Source organism: Oryza sativa, chromosome 1 (genome assembly GCF_034140825.1).
Source record: "Oryza sativa Japonica Group chromosome 1, ASM3414082v1".
NCBI lineage: Eukaryota > Viridiplantae > Streptophyta > Magnoliopsida > Poales > Poaceae > Oryza > Oryza sativa.
Window position 1 is genome coordinate 10,168,781 of NC_089035.1, and position 25,663 is coordinate 10,194,443.

At 45.1% G+C, this 25,663-nt stretch overlaps 4 protein-coding genes and 1 long non-coding RNA gene across 5 annotated transcripts; 4 read left to right on the forward strand and 1 right to left on the reverse strand.

Annotated features, from left to right (window-relative positions):
- Positions 1 to 304: 304 nt before the first annotated feature.
- Positions 305 to 2,516, forward strand: LOC4327908 (cinnamoyl-CoA reductase 1-like). Its single transcript, XM_015787949.3, has 5 exons — positions 305 to 519; positions 760 to 914; positions 1,244 to 1,426; positions 1,640 to 1,992; positions 2,169 to 2,516. Exons 1-5 carry the CDS (start codon positions 399 to 401, stop codon positions 2,335 to 2,337), a joined length of 981 nt encoding a protein of 326 aa, XP_015643435.1. The 5' UTR covers positions 305 to 398; the 3' UTR covers positions 2,338 to 2,516.
- Positions 2,517 to 4,761: 2,245 nt separating this feature from the next.
- LOC4327909 (cinnamoyl-CoA reductase 1-like) lies at positions 4,762 to 8,395 on the forward strand. Its single transcript, XM_015786838.3, has 5 exons — positions 4,762 to 5,016; positions 5,820 to 5,974; positions 6,086 to 6,268; positions 7,397 to 7,749; positions 7,985 to 8,395. Exons 1-5 carry the CDS (start codon positions 4,893 to 4,895, stop codon positions 8,154 to 8,156), a joined length of 987 nt encoding a protein of 328 aa, XP_015642324.1. The 5' UTR covers positions 4,762 to 4,892; the 3' UTR covers positions 8,157 to 8,395.
- A 7,391-nt stretch (positions 8,396 to 15,786) lies between these two features.
- On the forward strand, positions 15,787 to 18,626 carry LOC4327910 (uncharacterized). The gene is made up of 4 exons (XR_001546392.3): positions 15,787 to 16,121; positions 16,221 to 16,384; positions 17,050 to 17,384; positions 18,421 to 18,626. It is a non-coding gene; the product is annotated as an uncharacterized lncRNA (long non-coding RNA).
- A 1,800-nt stretch (positions 18,627 to 20,426) lies between these two features.
- Positions 20,427 to 21,530, forward strand: LOC107275541 (mitogen-activated protein kinase kinase 9). Its single transcript, XM_015781881.1, has one exon. It carries the CDS (start codon positions 20,427 to 20,429, stop codon positions 21,528 to 21,530), a length of 1,104 nt encoding a protein of 367 aa, XP_015637367.1.
- Positions 21,531 to 23,969: 2,439 nt separating this feature from the next.
- Positions 23,970 to 25,342, reverse strand: LOC4327911 (germin-like protein 1-1). The gene is made up of 2 exons (NM_001401736.1): positions 24,832 to 25,342; positions 23,970 to 24,704 (listed from the first exon to the last, which is right to left on the reverse strand). Exons 1-2 carry the CDS (start codon positions 24,950 to 24,952, stop codon positions 24,175 to 24,177), a joined length of 651 nt encoding a protein of 216 aa, NP_001388665.1. The 5' UTR covers positions 24,953 to 25,342; the 3' UTR covers positions 23,970 to 24,174.
- Between the last annotated feature and the right edge of the window lie 321 nt (positions 25,343 to 25,663).

A 25,663-nucleotide genomic window follows, 5' to 3' on the forward strand; every position in this document is an offset into this window, starting at 1 on the left:
TCAGTGAGAACTGAAAAGAAGAAAACTCATGTACAACCTTCATTTTTTAAGTGTACGTTGTTGTTGACTTTTTTTATTAACGTTTAGCATTTATCTTATTTAATTTTTTATAATATAAAAATATTTAAATTATACTTAAAGAATATTTGATGATAAATCAAGTCACAATAGAATAAATAATCGCGTGCCTTTTGTTGCGTGCAAGCGAAACAACACAACACAGCTCAAGCCTTTTGTTGCGTCCTAGGAAAAAGAACACCATTTCGGCCATATATATATCTCGCCCCGGCAGCACCTGATTTCATCATAGATACGTGCAAGGGTAGACAAAAAAGAATACATTCTTACGGCAGAGCAGAGCAGAGCAGCCGGCCGACCGAGTCGATCGTCGACGAGAGATGGTCACCGGCGTCGAGCAGATGGTGTGCGTGACCGGCGCCGGTGGCTTCATCGGGTCATGGCTGGTGAAGGAGCTCCTCCACCGCGGATACGCCGTGAGGGCAGCCGTGAGAGACCCTGGTGAGTCCGTCCACGACAACCACCCTCGTGAAAGTAGTTTTGAACATCTACAAAGTCTCTGAACTCTAAATTAAATACAAAGCTAAATATACATGTAGAAATCCAATGAAATGTATTTTTTAGGAGGAATATACCCATTGTATTTTTTATGCGTCTAATATTGATATTTCAAAAAGACATTGATGTGCAGAGTTTTAAAATTTTTATTTTAAATCCTCTATTTTGTTTGTCTTGCTACAGAGGGCAGAAAGAATGCTCATTTGCATGCTCTGGAGAGAGCTAAAAGAAGGTTGTCCCTCCACAGAGCTGATGTGTTGGACTGCAACAGCCTTCGTGCTGCGTTCAACTTATGCGATGGTGTTTTCCACGTGGCATCACCAGTCTCAGATGACCCTGTTAGTTCAAAATTTCAATATGCATTATCTAAAAATTTGAATCTCTACTCCCCCTCCCCTAATTTTACCATACTTTAATAAGTAATGAGGTGTATTATATTTTGTAGTGTAAAACTTGATACCTATTGATACCTTTAGGTAGGTACTAAAATTTTTAAGTATCAAATTCCTGTAATCAGGTTTTTTTCTCAAGGACAGTAAAATTTCTCCTATTTTTCAGCGTGATACAAAACACCGATTGCAATACATCAGCTTAATTTTCTAGTACTATTAAACATATGATATATGATATCGATGTTCATTAATGAATCGAATTATTTCGAACGTAGGAACTTCTGCCAACTGCTATCGAGGGAACAAAGAATGTCATCAATGCTGCTGCGGACATGGGCATCAAGCGTGTGGTGTTTACTTCGTCTTATGGTGCTGCCCATATGAACCCTAACAGGAGATCAGATCAGACTCTTGATGAGACTTGTTGGAGTGACCTTGAGTTCTGCAAACAAACACAGGTCCACACAAACAGCCAGTGCAAATGTTTGAAACCACAATGACCAATCTACACAATATACACAACAGTTCGAGCAATTATATAAGAAATTAATGGAGTACACAGCTAAAACATCAGAACTAATTCACAGAACAAAGTTAATTAACTGACAGTGATTCATCAATGAACGTAATACACTTAAACTAATGTACGTGTATATAATTAAATAACATAGAATTGGTACTGCTACGCGAAGACGGTGGCCGAGAAGACGGCGACGGAGGAGGCGTCGAAGAGAGGTGTGCAGCTGTTGGTGGTGGTGCCTGCCGTCACCGTGGGGGAGATGCTGCAGCCGACGCTGAACGCCAGCGTCTACAGGGTGGCCACCTACATGAGGGGCACCAAGAGTGCGTACCCGAACGCCGTCGCCGCGTACGTCGACGTGCGCGACGTCGCCCGCGCGCACGCGCTGGTGTACGAGCACCCCGACGCGCGTGGCCGCTACCTCTGCATCGGCAGCGTGCTGCACCGGTCCGAGTTTGTTCGCTTGCTTAGGGAGCTCTTCCCCCAGTACCCTATCACCACCAGGTACGTAACTCTTGATGATCAATGTTTGAAAAATACCAGACATGCTTATAAGTTAGGATGGATATGGAGTAGATGATCCAAGTGTGCGGGAAAATGTGAAAAATAAAATGATGAGAAAATAAAATGGTAAAACATCTGCAAAAAAAAAAAAATCTTATTATTGTTAACTGATCCAGGTGTGAGGACAACAGTAAGCCAATGGTGAAACCTTACCAATTCTCTGTACAAAGGCTGGAGGCTTTAGGCATGCAGTTCACTCCTTTGAAAGAGAGCTTGTACAAGACAGTGATAAGCTTACAGGACAAGGGTCACCTACCAGCAATCTCACCTCGTTCAGCCCTGTGAATCATGATTAGATATAAACGTAAAATTTGAATAAATTGATTGTGTATGCATTGTGAGAAGGAACGGAGATGAATCCTAATCATGAGGCAATGATTATCGTTGTGGTTTTTGTAAGGACTTTAATGCTGTGTTCGTTTTGCTATGAATTAGATGCATTTCTCTTCTCAATTTTCTGAAAACGCAATGAATAAACACCTGGCAATTTTCACTTCAGTCAAAAGATGCAGCAAGCCAGCAACGGCAGTGAGTGACGGGTGGTGGTGCCTTAGAGCGGCAGCTATAGAACGACAGGAGTGGGTGGCGGACAATAAGTCTAACTTACCTAGCCGACAACAGTGAAACCTTTGAGTGCGCTGCCATGGTCCCTCTTGGGGCCATTGTTGAGGCGGCTCTTTTCCTCCCTGACGGAACCTTCCGACAAAAACCTTGTCTAATGTGGATCTTCTGGAGACCTTGAAGGATGGCGGCAATGCTTCTTGCATCACGTTCTTCCTAGAGGTGCCATGTAGGAGGCCCCTCTACTGCCTAATATGCTTTTAGTCAGTTTAGTGCATAGCTCTTAAATACTAGTAGTGAGCGGCAGGTCTATACGAGGGAGAGGAATCCTTCTTCCCTCTTGTTCTTAATTTCCCTCTACAACCTTCTGCTTTGGTGACATCGGGGTGCCTCGGGGTACTGAATTTTACACTAAAAAACTTCAGGGTAGTTAGTATTTGGAAGTATCATATTTTACACGATAAAATATGGTATCTCCAACAGTCTTGGGTTGGATTCAGCGGGGCCATCAAAATACTAAGTCTTTAGGGAATCATGCCTTAAATACAGAAGGTGTTTCGGATAAGGAAGGAGAAGCATAATTCTACTCGAGCACTGCAAGGGCTACTCGAATCGTATCCAAATTTGTCTCCCTAGTTCTATTTAGACAAAGGGATATCCGAGGTATAAATACAAGACCCCCTAAGAGGAGATGGGACAAGCCAAGTCAAAATACAAGCCAATATAGATATAGACAAACCCAATATAGGCGTCACAAAGGCCGATATGAGGGATCTAGAGCTATCTCCAATCTCACTGGGTTTATATTCGAGGAAGAAGACTAAGAGCTCTATGCCGCCAAGCCAACATAGACTAGGTTATGTCATCGCAAATATTGTGCTCGCGAGAGATATTTATATATAAATGCAATACCGGCTTCGGCCAACAAGAGTAAGGCTATTACATGTCAGTTAAGGGGGTCCGAACCTATAAAAAATACATGTCTCCCGTCTCTTTCACGTCAATCTCGTGTATACCCTGACACCAGCAATCCCCATACTGCTATACAAATCCGATCTACGGGTATAAACTATCTACAAACCTCGAGATATCTAAATTTTACACTAGAATTTTAGTACCTTGAGCTACTTAGTATCTAAAGGTACCAAATTTTATATTAAATATAGTATCTCTTAGTATCTTTTTAAGAATGGTTAAATTACCTTTAAGTTGCACATCGAACATATTTGATTTGGCAACATTCTAACAGTTTTTATTTGGAGTAATTTTTTTGTTTATAGTGTCAGGACACTGTAGCAAAGGAGGTGGATTTTTATCGCTCTAGTGTATATCCCCCATTTTGTGCGTGCCCCCGAAATGTTATCAAATATTTGAAAAAAAATAGCAACATAGATCAATATGTAATATATCACTCCATAAACATGCAAAATCAAATTCAAACTACACAAGTATAACAAAAATAACAAATTTGATTGTAATTAGTGTGTACTATTTGCACTGAAATTTATTATTTTTGTTTATACACGTTCATGTTTGTGAAATAACATATCTCATATTCATCTATCATGTCATTTTTTTTTCAAATCTTTTTATGTTTATTTAAATAACATGCGACAGAGATATTCTTTTAAGGATGAAAATTAAGAGTTTCCCTGTAGTGAATACGGTAGTGCAACCTTTTTACTTCGGCTTTGTAACTTTGCCAGGGTGATTAGCTTTACGTTTTAATAATGCTATAGAATAACTTTACATAATTTGTCATTATTTTTGTCGTATATCCGTTTTCTTTTTGTTTTATAAAAAAGCAAGTGATTAATCATTCACGTCTTCTGCATGATCATCGTGCGCCGTCCCAATAATTCGCATGATCGACCCTACACCCTGCCCGCCGATCGGTACCTCGGTACCGGCCGTTACGTTTCCAACTTTGCATCATTTCGAGCCCAATTTGAGGACAGAATTTGGTACCGCGCTCTCCTGTCAAGGACTGTAGTACGTACGTCCTCCTGGTAATCAGTTAGAATTAAAATCACGTGACTCTCTCTTGCGTGGAAGCAACACACGCCAAACACAGTACTTTTAAGCCTTGCCATTAGCTAGCCGTCCGTGTCGATCGTCGACTCGTGTCGCAGGAACATAAAATGCTATGTATACATATATATCTCGCCCCGGTAGCACCTGATTCACCAGAGATGCGAAGCAGATATCAGCTGTAAGCAAAGCCTACTAGTACTAGTTACGGCAGAGCAGAGAACAGGCGGCCGAACCGATCGACGACGATGGTCACCGGCCGGAGCGAGCAGATGGTGTGCGTGACCGGCGCCGGTGGCTTCATCGGGTCGTGGCTGGTGAAGGAGCTCCTCCACCGCGGATACTTCGTGAGGGGAGCCATGAGAGAACCTGGTGAGTTCGTCCACGTACGAGAACCACTCTTGCGAAAGCATCTAGTTTTGGACATCGATACAGTTTTTAATGTAGAAGCTAAATCAGTGGTGTAGGCAGAAATTTTTTCATGGATAGTCCTCACTAGTATAAATATGATTTTTGCATGCGGTCAAATCCGATTTTCGAAGGTAGCTGGGCAGCCCACATGAATCCAGATATCTGCGAAAGTTGGAGTTTTTTTTTCATGTGGGTAGAGAAACTACATACAAAAATCGGATTTTCACATACGGACAATTCGTCCGACTACGAAAAGGACATATCGAAAAAAAATCATAAATCCTAAAACCCTAACTCTAGAAGTCGTTCGAAGCCGTCGGTGTAGTGATCTGTGCGGGAGAGGGAGGGGGGAGGCGTCAGGTCAACGCCGCCAGAGGGATCCTTCTGTAGTAATGGGCCGCTTGTAATCTAAAAAGGGTCTCGTCCAGAAAAATCATATCTGTAGTAGTGCCTAGTTCACAAGTTTACACCACATACTAAAATTTTTTGAACATATAATGTAAATCCCATATACAAGTACAAATTTAATAAAAATACGATAGAAATATAGTAATAATGTCTTATAACATCAATAAACAGCTAACAACAATGTTTGAGATGAGTAAATATTATGATATAACTAGTTCAAATCCAAAACATCTTACACATAAATAGAAAATTAGGAATCCCCTGCTTTATTTTACGCTTGGACTTCATGCATCTAATATAGAAATTTCAAAAGATATTGATGTGAAAAGTTTTAATTTTAAATTGTCTCCCTACAGCGGACATCAAGAATGCTCATTTGCATGTTCTGGATGGAGCTAGAGAAGGCCTGTCCCTCTACCGAGCTGATGTGCTCGACCGCAACAGCCTTCGTGCTGCGTTCGCCTTATGCGATGGCGTTTTCCACGTGGCATCGCCAGTCTCAAATGACCCTGTTAGTTCCAAATTTCCGGCTGTATTATTCTAAACAATTTCGAATCTATATTTTTTCGGCGTATTAAACGTATATATGATGACCGAATCGAATTATTAATTTCAAACGTAGGAACTTCTGCCAGCTGCTATCGAGGGAACCAAGAATGTCATCAACGCTGCTGCGGACATGGGCGTCAAGCGTGTGGTGTTTACTTCGTCTTATGGTGCTGTCCATATGAACCCTAACAGAAGATCTGACCAGATTGTTGATGAGAGCTGTTGGAGTGACCTTGAGTTCTGCAAACAAACACAGGTCCACTCTTATAACCAATGGACTGTTAGAAACCATCATTACTAATCCACCACACAAGAGCTATATATAGTGCCCCCATGGATTAGCCAATAGCCGATTATACGCAAAAACGGTTTATTAGCGATCAAGAAGTAATTTACATGTAAAACTTTTATATGTGTCTTAGTGATTTAAAAGCTAATATTAAAAAAAAATACATCAAAAATATCTTAAAACTAACTCCAAAATAATTCAAATTTCAACCGCAGCTGAATCTTTATACGGAAAATGATGATACTCCTCCAATTATGTATACCAAAGTAATAATAACCAGATAAATACACGCAACCAAAAGATTACGATTAATTCAGAAAACGAAGTTGACAGAGATATGCTATGTATATATACTTCTTTTTTTTTTTGCAGGGTATGTGTAAAGCTTAAAACTGTCAGATTTTTAGTTTTTTTTACGGCTAAAATATAATGAATTTGACGTTAAGATTTTAACCCTAGGTGTAATACAATTGAAAGTATGTGTATGATTTTTTATAGATTTTTTGGTGACATTTTTTAGTTGGTGTGCACGTGTGTACACGTGAGGGCCTGTGTGCATAGGATATGTTGCCATGTGACATTTTTTAGTTGGTGTGCACGTGTGTACACGTGAGGGCCTATGTGCATAGGATATGTTGCCACGTGAGGGCCTGTGTCCATAGGATATGTTGCCAGGCCCTCATGTGTACACACGTGCACACCAACTAAAAAATGTCACCAAAAAATCAATAAAAAATCATACACATACTTTCAATTGTATTACACCTAGGGTTAAAATCTTAATGTCAAATTCATTATATTTTAGCCGTAACAAAAAAAAACAAAAAATCTGACCAGTTTTAAGCTTGCAATTTTATCAGAATTTTATCTTTTTTGTTATTCTCTATGTAGAATGAATTTGAAGATGCGACTTTGCACGTAGATGTAATACTATTGAAAGTACATGTATAAATTTTCCTAGAATTTTTTGTGATAATTTTTAGTTGGTGTACACGGTGTGTACACGCGAGGGCCTGTGTGCATATGATACGCTCCCCATGTATATATACTTCAACAAGACAACAACTAATATAACTAATGTACAACTGCATGCAGAACTGGTATTGCTACGCGAAGATGTTGGCCGAGAGGACGGCGATGGAGGAGGCGTCGAAGAGAGGTGTGAATCTGTTGGTGGTCGTGCCGGCCGTCACCGTGGGGGAGATGCTGCAGCCGACGCTGAACGCCAGCGTCCACAGGGTGGCCACCTACATGAGGGGCACCAAGAGTGCGTACCCGAACGCCGTCGCCGCGTACGTCGACGTGCGCGACGTCGCCCGCGCGCACGCGCTGGTGTACGAGCACCCCGACGCGCGTGGCCGCTACCTCTGCATCGGCAGCGTGCTGCACCGGTCCGAGTTTGTTCGCTTGCTTAGGGAGCTCTTCCCCCAGTACCCTATCACCTCCAGGTAACTTAGAAATTTTATGATTAGTGTAATCAAACCGATCGAGTGAGAAAAGATTTTATATATGTAAAATGTAATCCATTTCCTAAAAAAATATGTAAAATGTAATTAGTGGATTTGTCGTGAATTTTTATTCGCGTGATTATGTTTTCAATATTTTTAAAAATATATGATAAGAAAAGAAAATTATAAAACATGTGCAAAAAAAAAAGAATCTTATTCGTGTTAACTGATCCAGATGTAAGGACAACAGTAAGCCAATGGTGAAACCATACAAATTCTCTGTACAAAGGCTGGAGACTTTAGGCATGCAGTTCACTCCTTTGAAAGAGAGTTTATACAGAACGGTAATAAGCTTACAAGACAAGGGTCATCTACCTGCAGCAATCTCACGCCGTTCAGCCCTGTGAATCATGATCAGCCCTGGGAAGATTTGAATAAATTGATTGCGAATCATGATCAGATATAAATTAAAGGGAAGATTTGAATAAACTGAATCTGCGTGTATGCATTGTGAAAAGGAATGGAGTTGAATCCTAGTGAGTCAATGATTATCGTTAAGATTAATTTCTACGAGGACTTTAATGTTGATTTTGCTATGAACTACCTTCTCTATTCTATACTAGTGAAATCCACACTTGACTATGCATAAGTAGTACTCCCTCCGTTCCATAATCGTTCTATTGTACACGGTTACTGTAGCCAGCTTAGGTTTTTTTCCTAGCAAAAGACTAATCGTTCTATGCAGCTGTCCGATCGGACACAAATTTTTTCTATAAAGGAAAGAGAAAGAGTCCTTATCTACGATGAATTCTCCTTATTTTTTTTATTTTATTTATTTCAATTAATATAGGAATTTCTAGACGTTGAAAGTTAACGTGGAGGCTTCTTTTTATATTACTAGCAAAATGTCCGTGCTTCGCTACGGATAAATTATTTCTTAGACTAAGTATTGATTAAATTTTAATGATAATTAGGATGGATAAAACCACCATTGTATATTGATATACTCATGATACTCAACCAACTTAGTCTCAAATGAGACTAAGTTCTCATGATACTTAAGATGGGCATGGATGGTCTGACAATCAAACGGCGGTGAGGACTGTGGTAGGATGTATCCCACAATTGGACTCATCTATTGATGGTGAGCATTGGCAACGAAGAAAACCAGAATACCAGAAACGCGACTGACAATATTGTTCTGATAGATACAGAGAGAAACGACAACGGCGACCTCCGGGTCTGATCTGGGTTGCTCATTTTTTCCGGTCCGATCTGCTTTTTCTTCTAATAATACATGTTTTTTTTTGCCCGATCTGGTTTTTTAATAATACACATGGTTTTTTCAGGTCTGATCTGGGTTGCTCATTTTTTTCCGTCTGATATGGTTTTTCTTCTAATAATACACATAGTTGATCTTTTTTTTAATAATACACATGGTTTTTCTGCTACGATCCATGTCGCCGAGTTTTTTCTAGTCCGATCTGGTAGTTTTACACATAGTTTATCTGTTTTATTTTAATAATACACATGGTTTTTCTGCTACGATCCAGGTCGCCGAGTTTTTTCCGGTCCGATATGGTAGTTTTTGTCCAGGTCACCAGTGAATGGTTTTTTTTCGATGTGGGCTTTTGGTTGTGTTGCCAGTTGGTTGTTTTTTCCGGTCCAAATTGGTTTTATACGTGTCTAACAACAGATGGCAGATGAAAATTAAGGTTCAATTTTTATAATAGATAAAGATGAAGATTAGGTAACTCTATTTGGGATTCGATCCTTATGTGTGCACCAAGAAAAAAATAATTGGAAACAGCAATGGAAAAAACCGAGCCCATAAAAAACCGCAACACATAAAATCGTGACCCACCCAGAAAAAAATCGGACAAAGAAAACCAGGCCCAAATAAAAACCGGAGAAAAAACCAAGACGGAAAACCGGAAAAAAAAACAGTGTTGCGGAAGTTAAAAACGACGGACAAAAATTTTTTACAGAAACCTTACATATTTTTTAATTAGGTATAGATTTATTAAGTTGATAGATTTTTAATTCTGAATTTTGCTATTTTTAAATTATATTTCTATATGGACTCTATTTTCTTTTTTCTCGATTAATATGAGAATTTCTAGACCATAAGAGCAGACATGGAGACTTCCTTTTCTATTACTTTAATAAGATAATAGATTTGTGCAAACATAAAAAAACAAAAAGTTGTGCTTAAAATACTTTGGATAATAAAGTAAGTCACAAATAAAATAAATAACAATTCTAAATTTTTTTAATAAGACGAATGGTCAAACAGTGCAAGTAAAAAGCCTCTTCGAGACAGTGCAAATAAAAAGCCTCTTCGAGGAGACCAGTGGTGACAAAATGATTTTTTTAGAAAAGGGTGTTTTTTATCCGGCATGTGAAATTTGCTCTTATAGAGATTTGAACTCAGGACTTTGGAGTACTACTCAAGTCACTGCAACCACTGTACTACATGATAATTATGTGTTTTTTATTTCGTATGATACAATAAAATTCAGAAATATTTGGGATTGAATACGGGACTTCGAAATTAAAACTACACACCACTTGTCACTATATTATCAAGTGTATGCATCTCCAGAAATATATGAACACGCCATGCATGACAACTCTGTGTGCTGCCCTAATCATGAGCGAATGATTTGCAAATGCTCAATTTACCAGCATTGTGTTATTCCATCATCTATAATCTTTTACAAGCCTGAAATAAAAAAACGTGTTTGAACGGACGGTGCCCCAGCTATTTTTGCGCGATTCTCCGAGAACGACGAAGAGACACGGATCCGGCCTTGATCGAGGTGGTGGCGCGCAGCGGTGCAGTGTCTGCACGCGACGGGACGAGCGACGCCCGACGCACCAGCGACCTACCGGTGAAACGCTGGTTCATTCCCCTCACATGCGGGACGTCCAGCGGCGCTTCTCGCGGCGAAGCGTCAGCGCTCCTTGCGTGCGGCTGTGAGGGCGCTCCTGGCAGCTAGCGACGCTCCTCGCGTAAAGGCCCGTTAGCACGGTGGGTACCAAGATACCGGAAAAAAATTTGGTGCAGACCGGCTGCAAACCAAAGCCGCTGCAGCCCCGACCTGAATAGATGCCGCGTGGATAGGCTATCGATCTAACGGCGAGATTCGCTCGGCTCCAAGCAGGTGATATCGGCGCGTCCAGCTCGATTCCCTTTCGGCTCGCTCGACTCCCTGGATAAGAGCATCTCTAACCGCCTCTCTATTCCACTCTCCAAGCTAAATTTTAGCCATTCTAGTTTAAAAACATCCTCCAACAACCTCTCCAACCGGATGGCTAAATCATCTGGCTAGCTAAAACCTTCCCTTCACTAGCTAAATTTGGCTTGCCAAAAGTGACTAGCCAATGTGGGCCCCACACATTCCTTCTCCCCATGACTCATCTCCTATGTGACTCTCCTCTCTCGCATCGTCTGTGTCCTCCGCGCCGTTGGCGATGGACCCATCCATCCACCGGTGCCGCCCGTGCCCGACGCTAGCGCCGCCACCGGTGATGGCGCGACGCCCAACCAAGAGCCGCCCCCGAGCCCACCACCGCCTCCCCCGCCGCCACCACCTCGACCGGCGCCCTCCCTCACCTCCGCGCTCCACTTCTAGTTCTACCTCCCCACCTGGCGGCGAGGACGACGGCCGTTGAGCCTCCACCGACCGCCCCCGCGCCTGCCTCCCCCGCCACCGCTGCCTCGACCGGCGCCCTCCCTTGCCTCCGTGCTCCACTTCTGGTTCTACCTCACTGCCCGGCAGCGAGGACAACGGCCGTCGAGCCTCCGCCGACCACCCCCGCGTCCGTCTCCGCCGCCACCACCGCCTCGACCGGCGCCCCCCCTTGCCTCCGCGCTCCCCTTCCGGTTCTACCTCACCGCCCAGCGGTGAGGACGACAACCGTCGAGCCTCCGCCGACCGCCCCCGCGCCCGCCTCCCCGCCACCGCCGCCTTGACCAGCGCCCTCCCTCGCCTCCGCGCTCCCCTTCCGATTCTACCTCACGGCCTAGCAGCGAGGACGACTGCCGTCGAGCCACCGTCGACCGCCCCCGCGTCGCCGCCCGATAGCCCGATCTGGATGCTCGGCCACAAGCCATCTTCATCACCCGACATCTACCTCATCAAGAGGACACTGAAGCTGCCGGTGACGCGACCTCCCCGTAGCAAGCAACCTCCGCCAACAGCGCCTGCGCCCGTGCCGCTGCTGCCGTTGCATCCGGCGTCGTCGAAGATGAAGACAAAGGCGAAGGCAAAGAAGCCGAAGAGGAAGGGAAGACACGTGCACTGCGGCTCGATGGAGACGCCGCAGTGGAGGGAAGGGCCGATGGGGCGTGATATTGAAGGGAGAAGGGTAGCAGAGGCTGACATATGGGCCCTATTTGTCATAGACTTATAATGGGGATGGAAGATAGAGAGGCTGTTGGAGCAAGTAACTAGTTTGACTAGCCAAATCAGATGGATATTTGACTATATGGGTGTTTGGAGAGTCCAATTTAGAGAGACTGTTGGAGATGCTCTAAGACATGTCTCGCATCGGCTCGCTCATCCACAACCCCCTCCCTCGTCTGCCGCCGCGTTCGCCTGTTCATCTCCCTTACTGAAGACGGCGGCCGGGCCAGCAAGGGTGAGCACGAGGCACGCGTTCCTCTCCACCTCCCTGTCTCCTAGCCATGGGCGCCGTCGGTGACGGCAGCGAATCCAGCGATGGCCGGGTCGGCAATGGTGAGCATGAGGCGCGTTCTTCTCTCGGCGACGGCGGCGGGCCCAGAAAGGTTGGTGTTGGCGAACGTGAGGAAGCGACTGCTCTATCTGTTCCTGGTCGCTCTGCGCGCGTACCTAGCCGTCGACCACCATCAACACATTGGTATAGAGAGATGTAGTTTTGCAGTGTCAGTGTGTACACCCCATCCAGCGTGTGTAGTTTTGTACATTTCATCATATTAGTAGTTAAATCCATATATTGATTTGTGAGATCGGAGCAACATGGAGCACGGCAAACCAGGATGGGTGGTGGCTGCCATGTTTACAAGCTTAATTAGGTAGAGATCAGAGCTTTTTTATGTTGTTTGTGATGGGACTAATGTTCAGTACGCACGTCTGAAATTCAGAAGATGGCATCTAAATGTTGTTCAGAGTTTTTTCAATTGTTTCCCAAACCTTGAATTACATAAAAAGTAGACCTCCATCCATGACAAAAATCCTCATTCTCTTGTAGGTTCTTAGCCTGATGGAGAAATGGCGGTTCTCTATCTTTTGTGAAAAATATAGAAGAGGGAAATACTCTGCATGTCACCCTGTGGTTCTCTATGTTTTGGGAAAAATACAGAAGAGAGAAATGCTCTGCCTGAAAGGACTGTAAATGCGGCAAAAGAGGATTGTAGTTTGTTGATTATAGACTTTTTTGTAATCTGTAAATTGTAGAGTTTGCAAGGATTTATGCTGCAAGCTGTAATCTGCACTTTTTTGGTCAATTTGCAAGGTATAAATGTGCAATGTATTCTTTAATCTGAAATATACATGGCATGTTGGGTGTTCTGAATCATGCAATGTGATGGATGTGTTAAAAAAAGTGATTTTTCTCTTATTCAATTCCTTTGAAAAATTCAATATAGAAAATTATGCAATCTGAAATCATGAAGGTAAAATCTGAAATGTGATGTCTAAAACCTGATCCTTCTCAAACGTTGGTACCAAATTCATTGTCACAAATGACAGTGTAAATAAAAATAATGATTTGCTGCCATGCCATGTGCTAGTGCAGGCGAAAATGGCTGATGTCCGGTCACAAGAAACCCCGCGGCTGGATCCCTTCCCTTGCCCTCCTCTTGCCATGGTGGTTATGTCATCCATAAAGCTTCTGTCATGGCGGCAGCGGTTGCCGGCGATTTTGGCCGCGATCTAACAAGACGTCTCTCTTCGCGTCCCTGTGTGATCTAGGGTATCGAAATAATATGTCGAAACATCTACTCGAACGCGTCGAGCCAAGCGCGCGCCTTTCCACGGATTCGAACGAGAGCCGAGTCGTCGCGAACGTCCTCTCTGGGCATATTCATGGCAAGCGTTCGATTAGACTTCTGTCCACACGGCATCTATCCAGGTCGGGGCTGCAGCGGCGTTGGTTTGCCGCCGGTCTGCACTAATTTTTTTTCCAAAATACCCACACGTATAAACGGCCAGATATCTTCCATACTACCCTCCGGTCCCTCCCCCCACCATTAATATGGTGCACCGTAAAACAATTCAATCATATGTATCATATAGTTTAAACAGGTATATAAAGAAATGATAAAATTTAATAAGATATGTTATGATAATATAAGACATTGTACAACTTACAAGACTTAATTTGATCTACACATGAAGGAAAAAAAACAAAATTTACAATTTATCATTTATTTTTAGATTGCCATTTTTTCAGATTCATTTGGAGAGTAGTCCATATTGCTTTTGGATTATATCCTTCCCATAGTATATCTCATATTTTTAGGTATTGGCTTGTGGGTATTGATAAAAAAAATAAAAAAAACTTATCCTTATTGGAGCATCCGCAATATGTTGAGCTCTATGGCTTAATAAAAATGATATGGTTTCTGATAAGTCACCATCAAAATCTTATATGCAGATACTTTTCAGGGCAACGTATTGGCTCCGGTGTTGGGCTCAACAAGGCAACAACAACAAAGGTGTGACGAAGACATCATGCTAATAAATAATGCATGTCGTAAACTTGAATCAACGGTCATGCAGATTTTCGCCAACTTCAGATGGAGGTTCACTAAAAGGATTCAATAATTGTTGGTCTTTCATCTTATGTTGGTGCTTATTAGTTTGTGTTTGCTTTATGTTAGATTGGGGCGTTTTGTGGACTCTGGAGTGTGAACGCTTCTGAGCGAATTGGTGTAATAATTGGCTATAGTTCGTTGAGTAAAGGTTGAAAATATATTCTACTCCCTCCGTTTCACAATGTAAGTCATCCTAGCATTCCTCACATTCATAGTGATGTTAATGAATCTAGACATATATATTTATCTAGATTCATTAACATCAATATGAATGTGGGAAATGCTAGAATGACTTACACTGTGAAACGGAGGAAGTATTATCTAAAAAAAGATCAAATATAGTATTGTGTATTTGTTTATAGACTTGTATCATCCCAATTGATGTTAGTACTAATTTTTTTTAATATTTTTCATTACTCTTTGAGTCGCTGCAAATAGAAGGTGTCATGGTATATGGGTGTAGAAAGTCCCCATCCATACTAAAATATCTAATATATACTAATATAAAAAGGAGGAGTTGCACCCCTCCAATCTTACAGGTGAAATCACCCCATCTCATCTCATCCGTCCATCCGTCCGATGAAATTATCTTATCCGTCCATCCCAACGCACTGACTCCCACAATCCCACCTCGCGCGATGACTCCGCACCCGCCCCACCTTGGCGTATAGATGGCCATAAGGCCCGAGGCCCGGACCAAGCACGGCACGGGCCGACTTGGGTCGGGCCCGTGCTGGCCCGGCCCGACCGCCGGGCCGTGCCTGGGCCTCCCCACCGACACGCTGGGCTGGCCCGGCACGATGGGCCAGCAGTCCAGGCCCAGCACACAAAGTATAGGGTCTAAAAATAGACATATAAATGTCACTGTCCAAAGAATAGAGACCTTAAATAGACTTATTTTAGCTATTTATATACCACAGCCCAAAGAAGAGGGAGGTAAAATAGACTTTTTAAGCTATATATATGTCACAGCCCAATAAGAGGGAGGAAAATTAGACTTATTTTAAGGAAAAGCACGATGGCCCATCGTGCCTTCGGGCCGGCCCGAGGCGTGTTGGGCCGTGCCTGGGCCGTGAGTGCGGCACGTGGGCTGGCACGGCACGGCCCGGTGCGTCGGTCGGGCCGTGCTGGCCCGACAAGCCTCGGCCCAGGCACGGCCGGGCCTGGGCCGTGCCGTGCCGGGCGGCCCACCTGGCCATCTATACCTCGGCGTGATGACTCCACCGCGCGATGACTCCGCCGCCGCGCTACTCGCTCCGCGCCTCCTCCCTCTGCCCTCGACAGAGATGAAGTAGTTCCCCACCGCCGCCGCACTCCACCGCGGCCTACCCTTGCCGGCGCTAATCACCCTCGCGTCGATGGATCCGACGCCCTTCGCCCACCGCCCTCCAACCATTCGCTGTCATCCGGCGTCTATCGCCGTCACTATTGGATGCAGGCCGCTGCCCCGGCGTCGACTGCTCTCACTATTGGATCAAGGCCGTCAACCACCGTCGGGCGTCATCCACTGCCACGGCCGCCCGCCGCCTGATCGAGCAGGCCAACACCCATCTCCAACGCCTGCGAGGTGAGTTCCCACACTTGCGCTACAGCCACCCCAGCCGCCATGTCCAAATACAATGAAACATTATTTTCTTCCCCCTCATCTCCTTCCTGTTCTTTGTAGCCTTGTAGGTGAACCATGTACAGAGGCGTGGGGGATAATCACTAATCAAGCAGATTTTCATGGATCTAACTTATTACCTAAGTTTTCTCCTCTTTGGTGATGGAGCCGGTTCAGGTGCCCTGTAGGCCTGTAATGGAATAGTTGCCACATCCCCAGGAAATCAAGTAATTTAAATACTTCTCTGTTGAATAAACTACATAAACGACATAACGGTGATTCTGTAGTTTTTATCATTATAGTTGTTATCGTTGTTTCTTTGCTGGTGACTGTGCTCTTATACTGATAATGCATAATGAATCACTGTGCCATGAGTAAAATCTGTTTTATTGTGGAAGGAGTAAAAACTATTCACTTGTTGCGTTAATGTGTCCCTGACATATCAAGGGGACTGACAAAAGGATTTGAAATATTCCAATCGATGTGATACTTCTTCACTAATTCGGTATCAGATGACTAGAATGGTTCCAATGATGCAGCATAGGAGGAGGAAGAAGGTTGTTGTGCATTTTTTTTTTGCTGTTAAATGCTATATAATCCTCATCTAATATGTAAATCTACAGTCCTAACAATTTACGTTGTGGAATTCTTGACTTTAAACTTTTTGGTTCAAAATTCAAGCACAATGGAAGTCGGCAAGCACACATGTACGGATTCAGATATGCAGTGAATAAACAAAGAAACTGTCTATTTCTGCCATAAAAGATTTTTTTTGATATGATATTTCTGCCATTAAAGATTGGCAATTGAACGAACGAATGTGTATGACCCCACCCACACGTCCATGCCCATGTTGATTTAGATTACATTGTACTTTTGTGGTGCTTTGTAGGCATGGTCAGTTGCATACACTGGCCGTTGTAGAGGCTGAATGCATCATCGAAGCTGGGAACGTGGTTGAGGGGCCGATGTGATTATGGTGTTTGTTACGAGTGACATTGACCTGATGGTGCCGGCGTTCGACACAACGGGTGACTAGTTGAATGGTCAAGCGGCTGCTTACGCTGGTGCCTAGGTTGGTAGACCTGGCGTGCTCAAGATCACTAGCGCGGTGAGCATCTCTGCCATCGATGCTAGGTGGTTGCTGAGGTGATGTTCTTCAACAGTGGGATCCCATATTCCCATTGCTGCTCATTGTCGAATGGGATGGCAAACCAGTTGGTGATGGTGAGTGCTACGTATATTCTTCACACTTCATAACCAAAATTTAGTAGATTTTTGCTTGAAAAAAATCATCAGCTAATTGAAGCATCTGAAAATGATGCAAGTATATTCTAATTTTACAAAGCTGGAGTAGTGATTATAAGCCGGTGGTCTGCTGCTATTTCGTCATAGCTTTTTTAGGTAATTAGAAGAACAAATACTTGATACACAGACAACTCTGAATATTTGGTTTTATATGATTTTCATTTGAAAAAGTTGGTATTATCCTTTGGCATGTCCGCATATGTATGCATACAACTCTACTGACTACTTGCGATTGTTTTTGCGTGAATGATTAGTATCTGTTGTTGCTATTTTCTGCTACAATTGAGTATTACATGCCAAGAGTTAATTTTGAAGATATGAAAACATATTGTTTTTTAATCATGTTAGCTCTAATTTCTTTCACTGAGATCCGTGATACTTTTCTTTATCCATAGAATGCTAAGTAAAAGAAGCTACCTTGAATAGCTGGATGTTCGAATAAATACCTCAAGTTATTTAGTGTATATTCAGATTATGGAATTTAAGTTATACTGATAGCTAAAATGATATGTGCAATAATATACTTATATTGAGTAACCATGTGTGTGTGCTTTTTCACTACTGCAAGTCATAGTTGGGAGCGAGGTCCATTAACAATGTTCATGTGTTCATTTTTCTACAATCGTATGGCTCTTTCTACAATTTGCAAGCGAGAAGATGCGTAAAAGTCTATTGTTCTGATATTCAAATTAGCTTTCAGTTAAAATGACCTAGAGATTACCTTAGATGACGACACATGGTTCATTCAATTTGAAAATTTGAATTTATTCAAATCTGAATTCAAAATCAGATCTCTGTTTGTTAGGCAAGGAAGTTTTCCAATAATTGTGATGTGCAACATTCATGTTATTAGTATAGCTAAACTTTGGATGTGATTCTACATTTTATCCAATGCATTCTTCTACAGTTATATTATCATTGTTATCATTATCACTAACTTTGGATTTGATTACAGGTACCTGAACTAAGTTTTGATTAATCGGAGCAGTGCTGATTGGAAAGATAATATTATTGGAGCAATATTATTCGGAAAAGTGTATTTTGTGGGAGCAGTTTGGCAAGGGTTTTATTGGAGCAATTCTGGTTGGAATTATATTTGTATCGGATCAATACTTATTGGAAAGGATTTTATCAGAGCAATGTTGATTAGGAAGGTTTGTGTAAGTGTGGTCAGAAATTTATCCCCTTGCAATTTAATAGATGCACTCTATTATGCTTACAAGAATTAATGTGCATTTTTTTGAAAGAATTATTTTCTTTGAGATCTTGATGTTTCTTGTCCAGGCATTCCCATGAGTTGCAAATCCAAGGAAGTTGATAACAGCCATCTATACTAATATAAAAAGGAGGAGTTCACCCCTTCAATCCTACAGGTGAAATCATTCTATTTCATCTCATCCGTCCATCCGCCATCTCAGATAATCTCATCCGTCCACCCTCCATCTCATATCTCATCTCGCTCCACCGATTCCAACGATTTCGGCGACCCTATGCTCTCCCCCGGTCGTGATGACTCCGCTCACCCCCATGCGCGCTTTACTCGCTCCCTCCGCCCGTCCCCGTGCGATAACTCCACCCCTATGGTCCTCCTCTTTGTTTGTTAAACATACCATTTACACTTAACATTTTTATCCTCTGTATATCACTTGCAATGGAGCTTTGATTTTTCTATTATAAACAGTGTATGGCTTCTTTTTTTTTCCTGTTGATGTACTTTTAGCTTTAGTAAAATTTGCATCTATTGACTCATGATAATTTGATATATACAAAACTGCATCTTGCCGTTTCAAAAAAATTGTGCCAAACTAGAAGGTCTGTAGCCCCTGTTTGCCTCTTTTTGTTGAGGCTATGTGGCAGCAATTATATGAATTTCTTGATTGAGTAAAGATGATATTTTTGATGGTTTGTTATTCGGCACAAATAGTCGTATATTTTTATGCCTTAGGGCTTGTTCGGTTTGGAGGGGATTAAAGAGGATTGGAGGGGATTGAGGGGGAATAATTCCACACCACAATAGGTGTGGAATAAATCACCTCCAATCCCTCCTCATGGGGATTAAACGAACAAGGCCTTAAGAGGAAATATCAATAGATACAAATTACAGAGGAGTCCTTGCAAATATATGGTTGTGTGCTTTATGGTGACATGTTATCTTCAGATTTGACTCTCTTCGACATTCATGGCTGCAAATTGTAAGAGTCATTTTGCTGATGAAAAATGGAGAAGAATTAGTGAGTTTTGAATTAATTCTTTTGGTGTTACTGAATTGTATTTTGTGAATGTGAACTGGTTATCACCAAAAGATGGAAGTAATGGATCCTGCACTTATGTCCACATCCATACTCTGATCTATAATTGTTTGCTTCCAAAAAGCAGCAATTTCGCAATGTATAAATTGTGCTTAGCACTTTTGTATCCTCTAAATATTTTTATCAATGTTGGTTAAAAAGTAGTGATTCAACATAGTGGTTTAATAAAGAGAACCATACAAATTGTCATGTTACTATAAAAAGATTACATAGATTTTTTTTTTGTATTGTCAAAATGTGCATTACACGTGCACGGTAACTAGTAATTAGAAATGGAGGTAGTAGGAGAATGTAGTATTTCTCTTCTCAATCTCCTGAAACGCAATTAAAACACCCCGGCGATTTTCAGTTTACTCAAAAGATGCAATGACCAACTTGGACAACAGCTAGAACTCAGTACATAACTGACTGACAAGTGGGCCCTGAGACGGTCTGACGACCCCTCAAATCTCAATAGAATCTTAGTACGTGCCGCTCGCGAGACACAGTCAGCGTACGTCGCGCCCTGCGCCTCTCGCCTCGCCCACTATAAATCGCAAGCCCCTCTTCCCCGCAACGCCACCCCTGCGCAACGTACACAACCACCACCAGAGCGCCGCCACCCACCGCCGCCGTCGCCGTCGCCGTCGCCGTCCTTGGGGAAGTTGACAACATGAGACCCATCTTCTTCCCGCACGAATTCTTTCGCCCCCGGGCCCCCGCCGCCGTCGCGCGTGACGACGAAGCCGAGGGCACGAAACCCATCTTGGCGCCGCACGAGCTTTTTCACCACGAGGCTCCGGCCGCCGCCGCCGCCACCGTCGTGCGTGATGAGGAGTCCGACGAGGAGCCCATCGTAGGCATCGTGGGGCTCGAGATGTCCGACTTCCAGGTGATCGGCGAGCTCGGCGGGGGCTTGTACAACGTGGTCTACAAGGCGCGGCTGCGCCGGTGCCCCCACGGCGGCGTGTTCGCGCTCAAGACCCCGTACTACGACCTCGGCGGGAGGGAGGAGGACGAGGCGGTGGCGGCGGTGCTCCGGCGCGTGGAGGGTCTGGAGCACGTCGTCCGGTGCCATGCCATGTTCCGCCGCAACGAGTCCCTGCGCGTCGCGGTGTTCGAGCACATGAACGGCGGCTCGCTGGACCGCGCCCTGTCCCGCCGCGGCGGGCGCGGGCTGCCGGAGCCCGCCCTCGCCGAGGTGGCCGCGGCGTGCCTCGCCGCGCTGCGGGGCCTCCACTCCCGCGGCGTCGTCCACCTCCACCTCAACCCGTTCCACATCCTCGCCGACGCCGACGGGAACATCAAGATCTGCGACTTCGACGACGCGAAAATCATCCCGCCGGGCCCCGGCTCGACCGTCTACTCCGGCATCGGCTTCGGCTCGCCGGAGTACATGAGCCCCGAGCGGTGCGCGCCCATGGCCATGGCCGGCGCGCGCGTCGCCCGCGCCGCCGACGTCTGGAGCCTGGGCATCACCGTCCTGCATCTCTACCAGGGATACTGCCCCGCCCGGCCTCTCCCGTCGAAGAGGACGCTGGAGAGGCTCAGCTACGAGATCAGCCACGGCGAGCCGCCGTCGGTGCCGGACGAGGACACGAGGGCGTCGATCGAGCTGCGCGGGTTCGTGTCCGCGTGCCTGCAGAAGTGCGTGTGCACGCGCGCCACGGTGGCGGAGCTGCTCAACCACCCGTTCGTCGCCGAACGGGACGTCGCGGAGTCGCGCCGCGTGCTGAAGGAGGTCATCGTGGCGACCATGGACAAGGACGACTATTAGACTCGGATTAAAAACAGCGATCGCTGTTTCGTTAGATTTTGTATTAATGTGTTTTAGTTTCGGTTTCTTCGTTGTTTAATTTTTAGTTTAGGGATGCGTGAGGTTGTAATTTGCATGTACTACCTTTCTGTAAATTACATCGGAACATAAGTTTGCATGTCGGTGCGAGAATTTTATCTCTATGTTGTTAACTGCCTAGGAATTCAAGTACACCGGTTTTACAAGTTAAGGGACGTGTGTTATATTATTGCGGTTAAGGGACGTAATTCGAACTTATTCTAAAAGAACAAAAGAATGTTGGGCATCAGCCGGCCCATCTTAAGTTCTTAACTAGCAGGCCAGCACCCAGTGTATGCTTAGCGGAAAAAGTCCACTTAGACTCCCTTAGTTGTTCACCGATTCTAATTCGTGACCCTTAACTACAAAACCGGGTAGGACGACTCCCCGAATTATTAAAACTAATGCAATTTGACTCCTCCAGTGGTTTTGGAGGACGATTTTGCTGACGTGGCAGCGCTAACCCGGTTTTCATCTCACGTGATGCTTATGTGGCACTAGAATTAAAAAAAATATCTGTAGGACCCATGTCATCCTTTCTCCATCCCTTCTTCCTCCTCCCTCCCTCTCCCTCCTTCTCTCTCTTTTCTCTCCCCTTTTCTCTCCCCGTTCGGACGCCGGATCAGCGGCGGTGGCGGCGGGGGGGGGGGGGGGGGGGGGGGCGGAGTGGCGACGGCGGCGTGCGGGCGAGGGCTGGAGATGCTACGGCGGCGTGCAGGCAACGGCCGCGCCAAAGCCTGCCCCGTCTTCCAGCTTCCGTCCTTCTCACTCGCCGAGCTCTCCCTCGTCGACGCGTCCTCGCGCCGCGCGTCGAACCTCCTCACGCTCGGATCCACGGAGGAGGATCAGCAGGAAGCGGACGGCGCCGAGGACCCCGCCCTGGTGTTCGACGTCGACGACGAGGGGGAGATGAGCGTGCTCCTGGCTGCGGCGGCGGAGTACGCGCGGCGGATGCGGCATGTGGGCATGCAGGTGGTGGCGATGACGTCCAGGTATCCAGAGGTGGGCTTTGGGGAGGCGTCGTTCACGGAAGTGAGGAGGAAGGCGAGGTGCTTGAATGCTTGATGTGGATCTCCAAGGTCGTCGCTGGCGAGGCGGCGCCTCTGGTCGCCGGGAAGGCATAGTCGTACCCGTACGTCGTGGGAATCCATTGCCAGTGGTGAAGCCGTCCCCGACCAACGGCCGCATCCGCTACCACTCGCCCTCGGCGGCCGAGCTACTCCCGGCCGATGAACTCGTGGCCACCGGCCCCTCCGCCGCGGATGCCGTGAGGATGCGCCGCTTCTCGGCCGCTGTTGGCGCGCTGCAGAAGTAGCAGGGGGAGGCCGTGTCCGACCGCATCCGCCGCTTCCGCGGGGTCCTCGTAGTGATGCTCGCCGGCGTGAGGAGAGAGAGAGAGAGAGAAGGGGGAGAGGGAGGAGGAAGGGAGGGAAGAGAGAGAGGATGACACATGGGCCCCACATGCCAGTGGGTCCCGCAAATTTTTTTTTTGTGTGTGGATGATAAATGGGTTTCACATATATCCTATTTTATACTATAAAGTTATCCCCCCACTAACTCCTTAAGCTTAATATGCAAAGATGCCATATTATCATCCACTAACAAGATGCCACATCATCATCCACTAATTAACAAGATGTCACATCATCATCCACTAATAATCATCACATTTAAACATCATGTAAACATGCTATATCTTTATAGTTTTTATAATTTAAGAGCTTTTCAAATATAAACATGTTAAATTATCATGCAACATAATTCACATAATGTTTCAATGTATATCTTCATGCAAAGATGCCACATCATCATCCACTAACAATTATCACATTTAAATATCATGCAAACATGCTATATCTTTATAGTTTTTATAATTTAAGAGCTTTTCAAACACAAACATGTTAAATTATCAGATCAAACCTAACACAATATATGTTCACTTTGTTGTCACTTTCAACCTTAATAAATTTTATTATTACTAAATTTTGGTAAGGCAAAAAACTATATAAACATACTTTAATCACTGCTACATTGACAAATTTTGACAGCTTTAGAAGCTCTCTTAAAACTCTACCAAAATTTAGCAGCTGCATCAAAGCAAACAAAGTCAGCACTACCAAATTTTGGTACTGTCAAAATATGCCAAAATTTAGCATTACCAAATTTCATATGGTTGATTTTCGCAACAAAGTGAATAATCCCACAACTTTCTCATTTGTCATAGTCAAACGGGTGCACGTGGCCAGGAACTTGGGATTATTTGCACGAGGATCCCAACTTATCTGAACCATGATACTTCCACACTGTTTCCCAACAGTTGACTTTCAGTCGATTACACGTAGTTAACGAAAGAAGCAATTTGTAGCGCTAAAAATACAGCGATTAGTCCACACAAAACGGAACAAGTCTTATTTCCAAGGCAAATTAACAAATGCAAACAGATTTACAAACGGAAGAAATCAACTGCACGCTACAGACAGTATCCACTAAAATTATTCCGTAACCAAATCAAATGAGTAGATCAGATGGTTTTGTTGATGAAAGAAAATGCAGAAAATGATGGGAGATCGACGGCGGCCGGCTACGATCACTTGAACTTGGCCTTGATGGCGTCCACCTGCGGGACGTCGACGCGGAAGGCCTTGGCGAGGACGTCGGACGGCACGGGCGGCGCGGCGGCGAAGAGCGTGGCGGCGATGGCCTGGGTGCCCTGGAGCTGGCTGTTGAAGGCGGCGATGACGGCGGCGGGGCCGTGGCCGCGGTTCTGCTGGAAGTGGACGAGGCCGCGCGGGAAGACGAAGACCTCGCCGGCGGTGACAGTCTTGGTGAAGAGCTTGTTGGCAGTGGTGATGAAGCCCACCTCGAGGACGCCCTCGAGGACGAAGATGATCTCGGTGGCGCGCGGGTGCGTGTGCGGCGGGTTCTGTCCCCCCGGCGCGTAGTCGATCCTCGCCATAGACACGCCCAGCGTGTTCACCCCCGGGAACGACTGCACGTTCGCCGCCGTCACGTTCGACCCCGCCGGGTTGTTGGTGTTGCCGGGGTTCTTCAGCCCCGCGAAGAAGAAGTCGTCCGCCGTCACGTTCGCCTTGCACGGGAACCCGTTCAGCTTCACCGCTGCATGTACGCCATGGGGATGGAACAAACACCTCTCAGCTCATGCTCAGCAATGGAGGTCGATCAAAGATTCAAAGGGAGCAAATTAAACTACTAACCAAGAAGGAGGAGGAGGAGAACAACTTACGGGACGCCAAGTCGGCGACGCAGACGTCCTGGAGCATGTCGGGGTCGCCGGCGAGCGAGGGCGCGGCGAGCGCGAGCACGACGGCGCACGCGGCGGCCACCCAGAGCTGTACCCTCGCCATGACGAACAGCGCGTGGTTGAGTGCTTCTTGGCTTCTCGCTGCGATTGACTGAGTGGAAGGTGATGAAGCGAGCTGAGCAGATCAGAGCAGCTGCTACTTATAAGCTCAGCTCAGCTCAACTAATAATTGATCAGTTCACCACGTAAGATTTGTAAATGGGATTAAACTAACTAAGACACAAAGGGAGATGCAGCGGCCGGTGAGCCGGACGAAGCCGCCGCCGACGACGAGAAGAGTTGGTAGGAGTACGGGGAGAGGCGGCAAGTGGACAAAGGGAGCAGAGGCAAGAGGGGTGGACACGCGGGAGGCGGCTTATTTAGTTCAAAGCCGTGAACCATAAATTGCTGGAGATAGACTAGTTTAATGCGGATCTAGGCGAACTGCTACACATGCATGTGGGTGCTGGATATGTATTACTGTATTTATTATTCGGATCGATCGATCCATGGAGGCATGGACGCCTCGCCACTCCCGCGTGTAGCAACGTGGAAGAACACTGGTATAGACTGGTAGTAGTAGTAGGAGTGCACCGATGTGCTCGCGTGCTCGCGCGCATTATCTATTCCCCTTTCGTCCTTTCTGCTTCCAACCTCCTCGTCTCCGTGCTGCTACGGTTACGGGACTACCTATACATTTGTCGACAAATTTTTCACCAAAAATTTGACAAATGTAATTATAATATAATCGTAGTGTAATTACACTATAACTTAT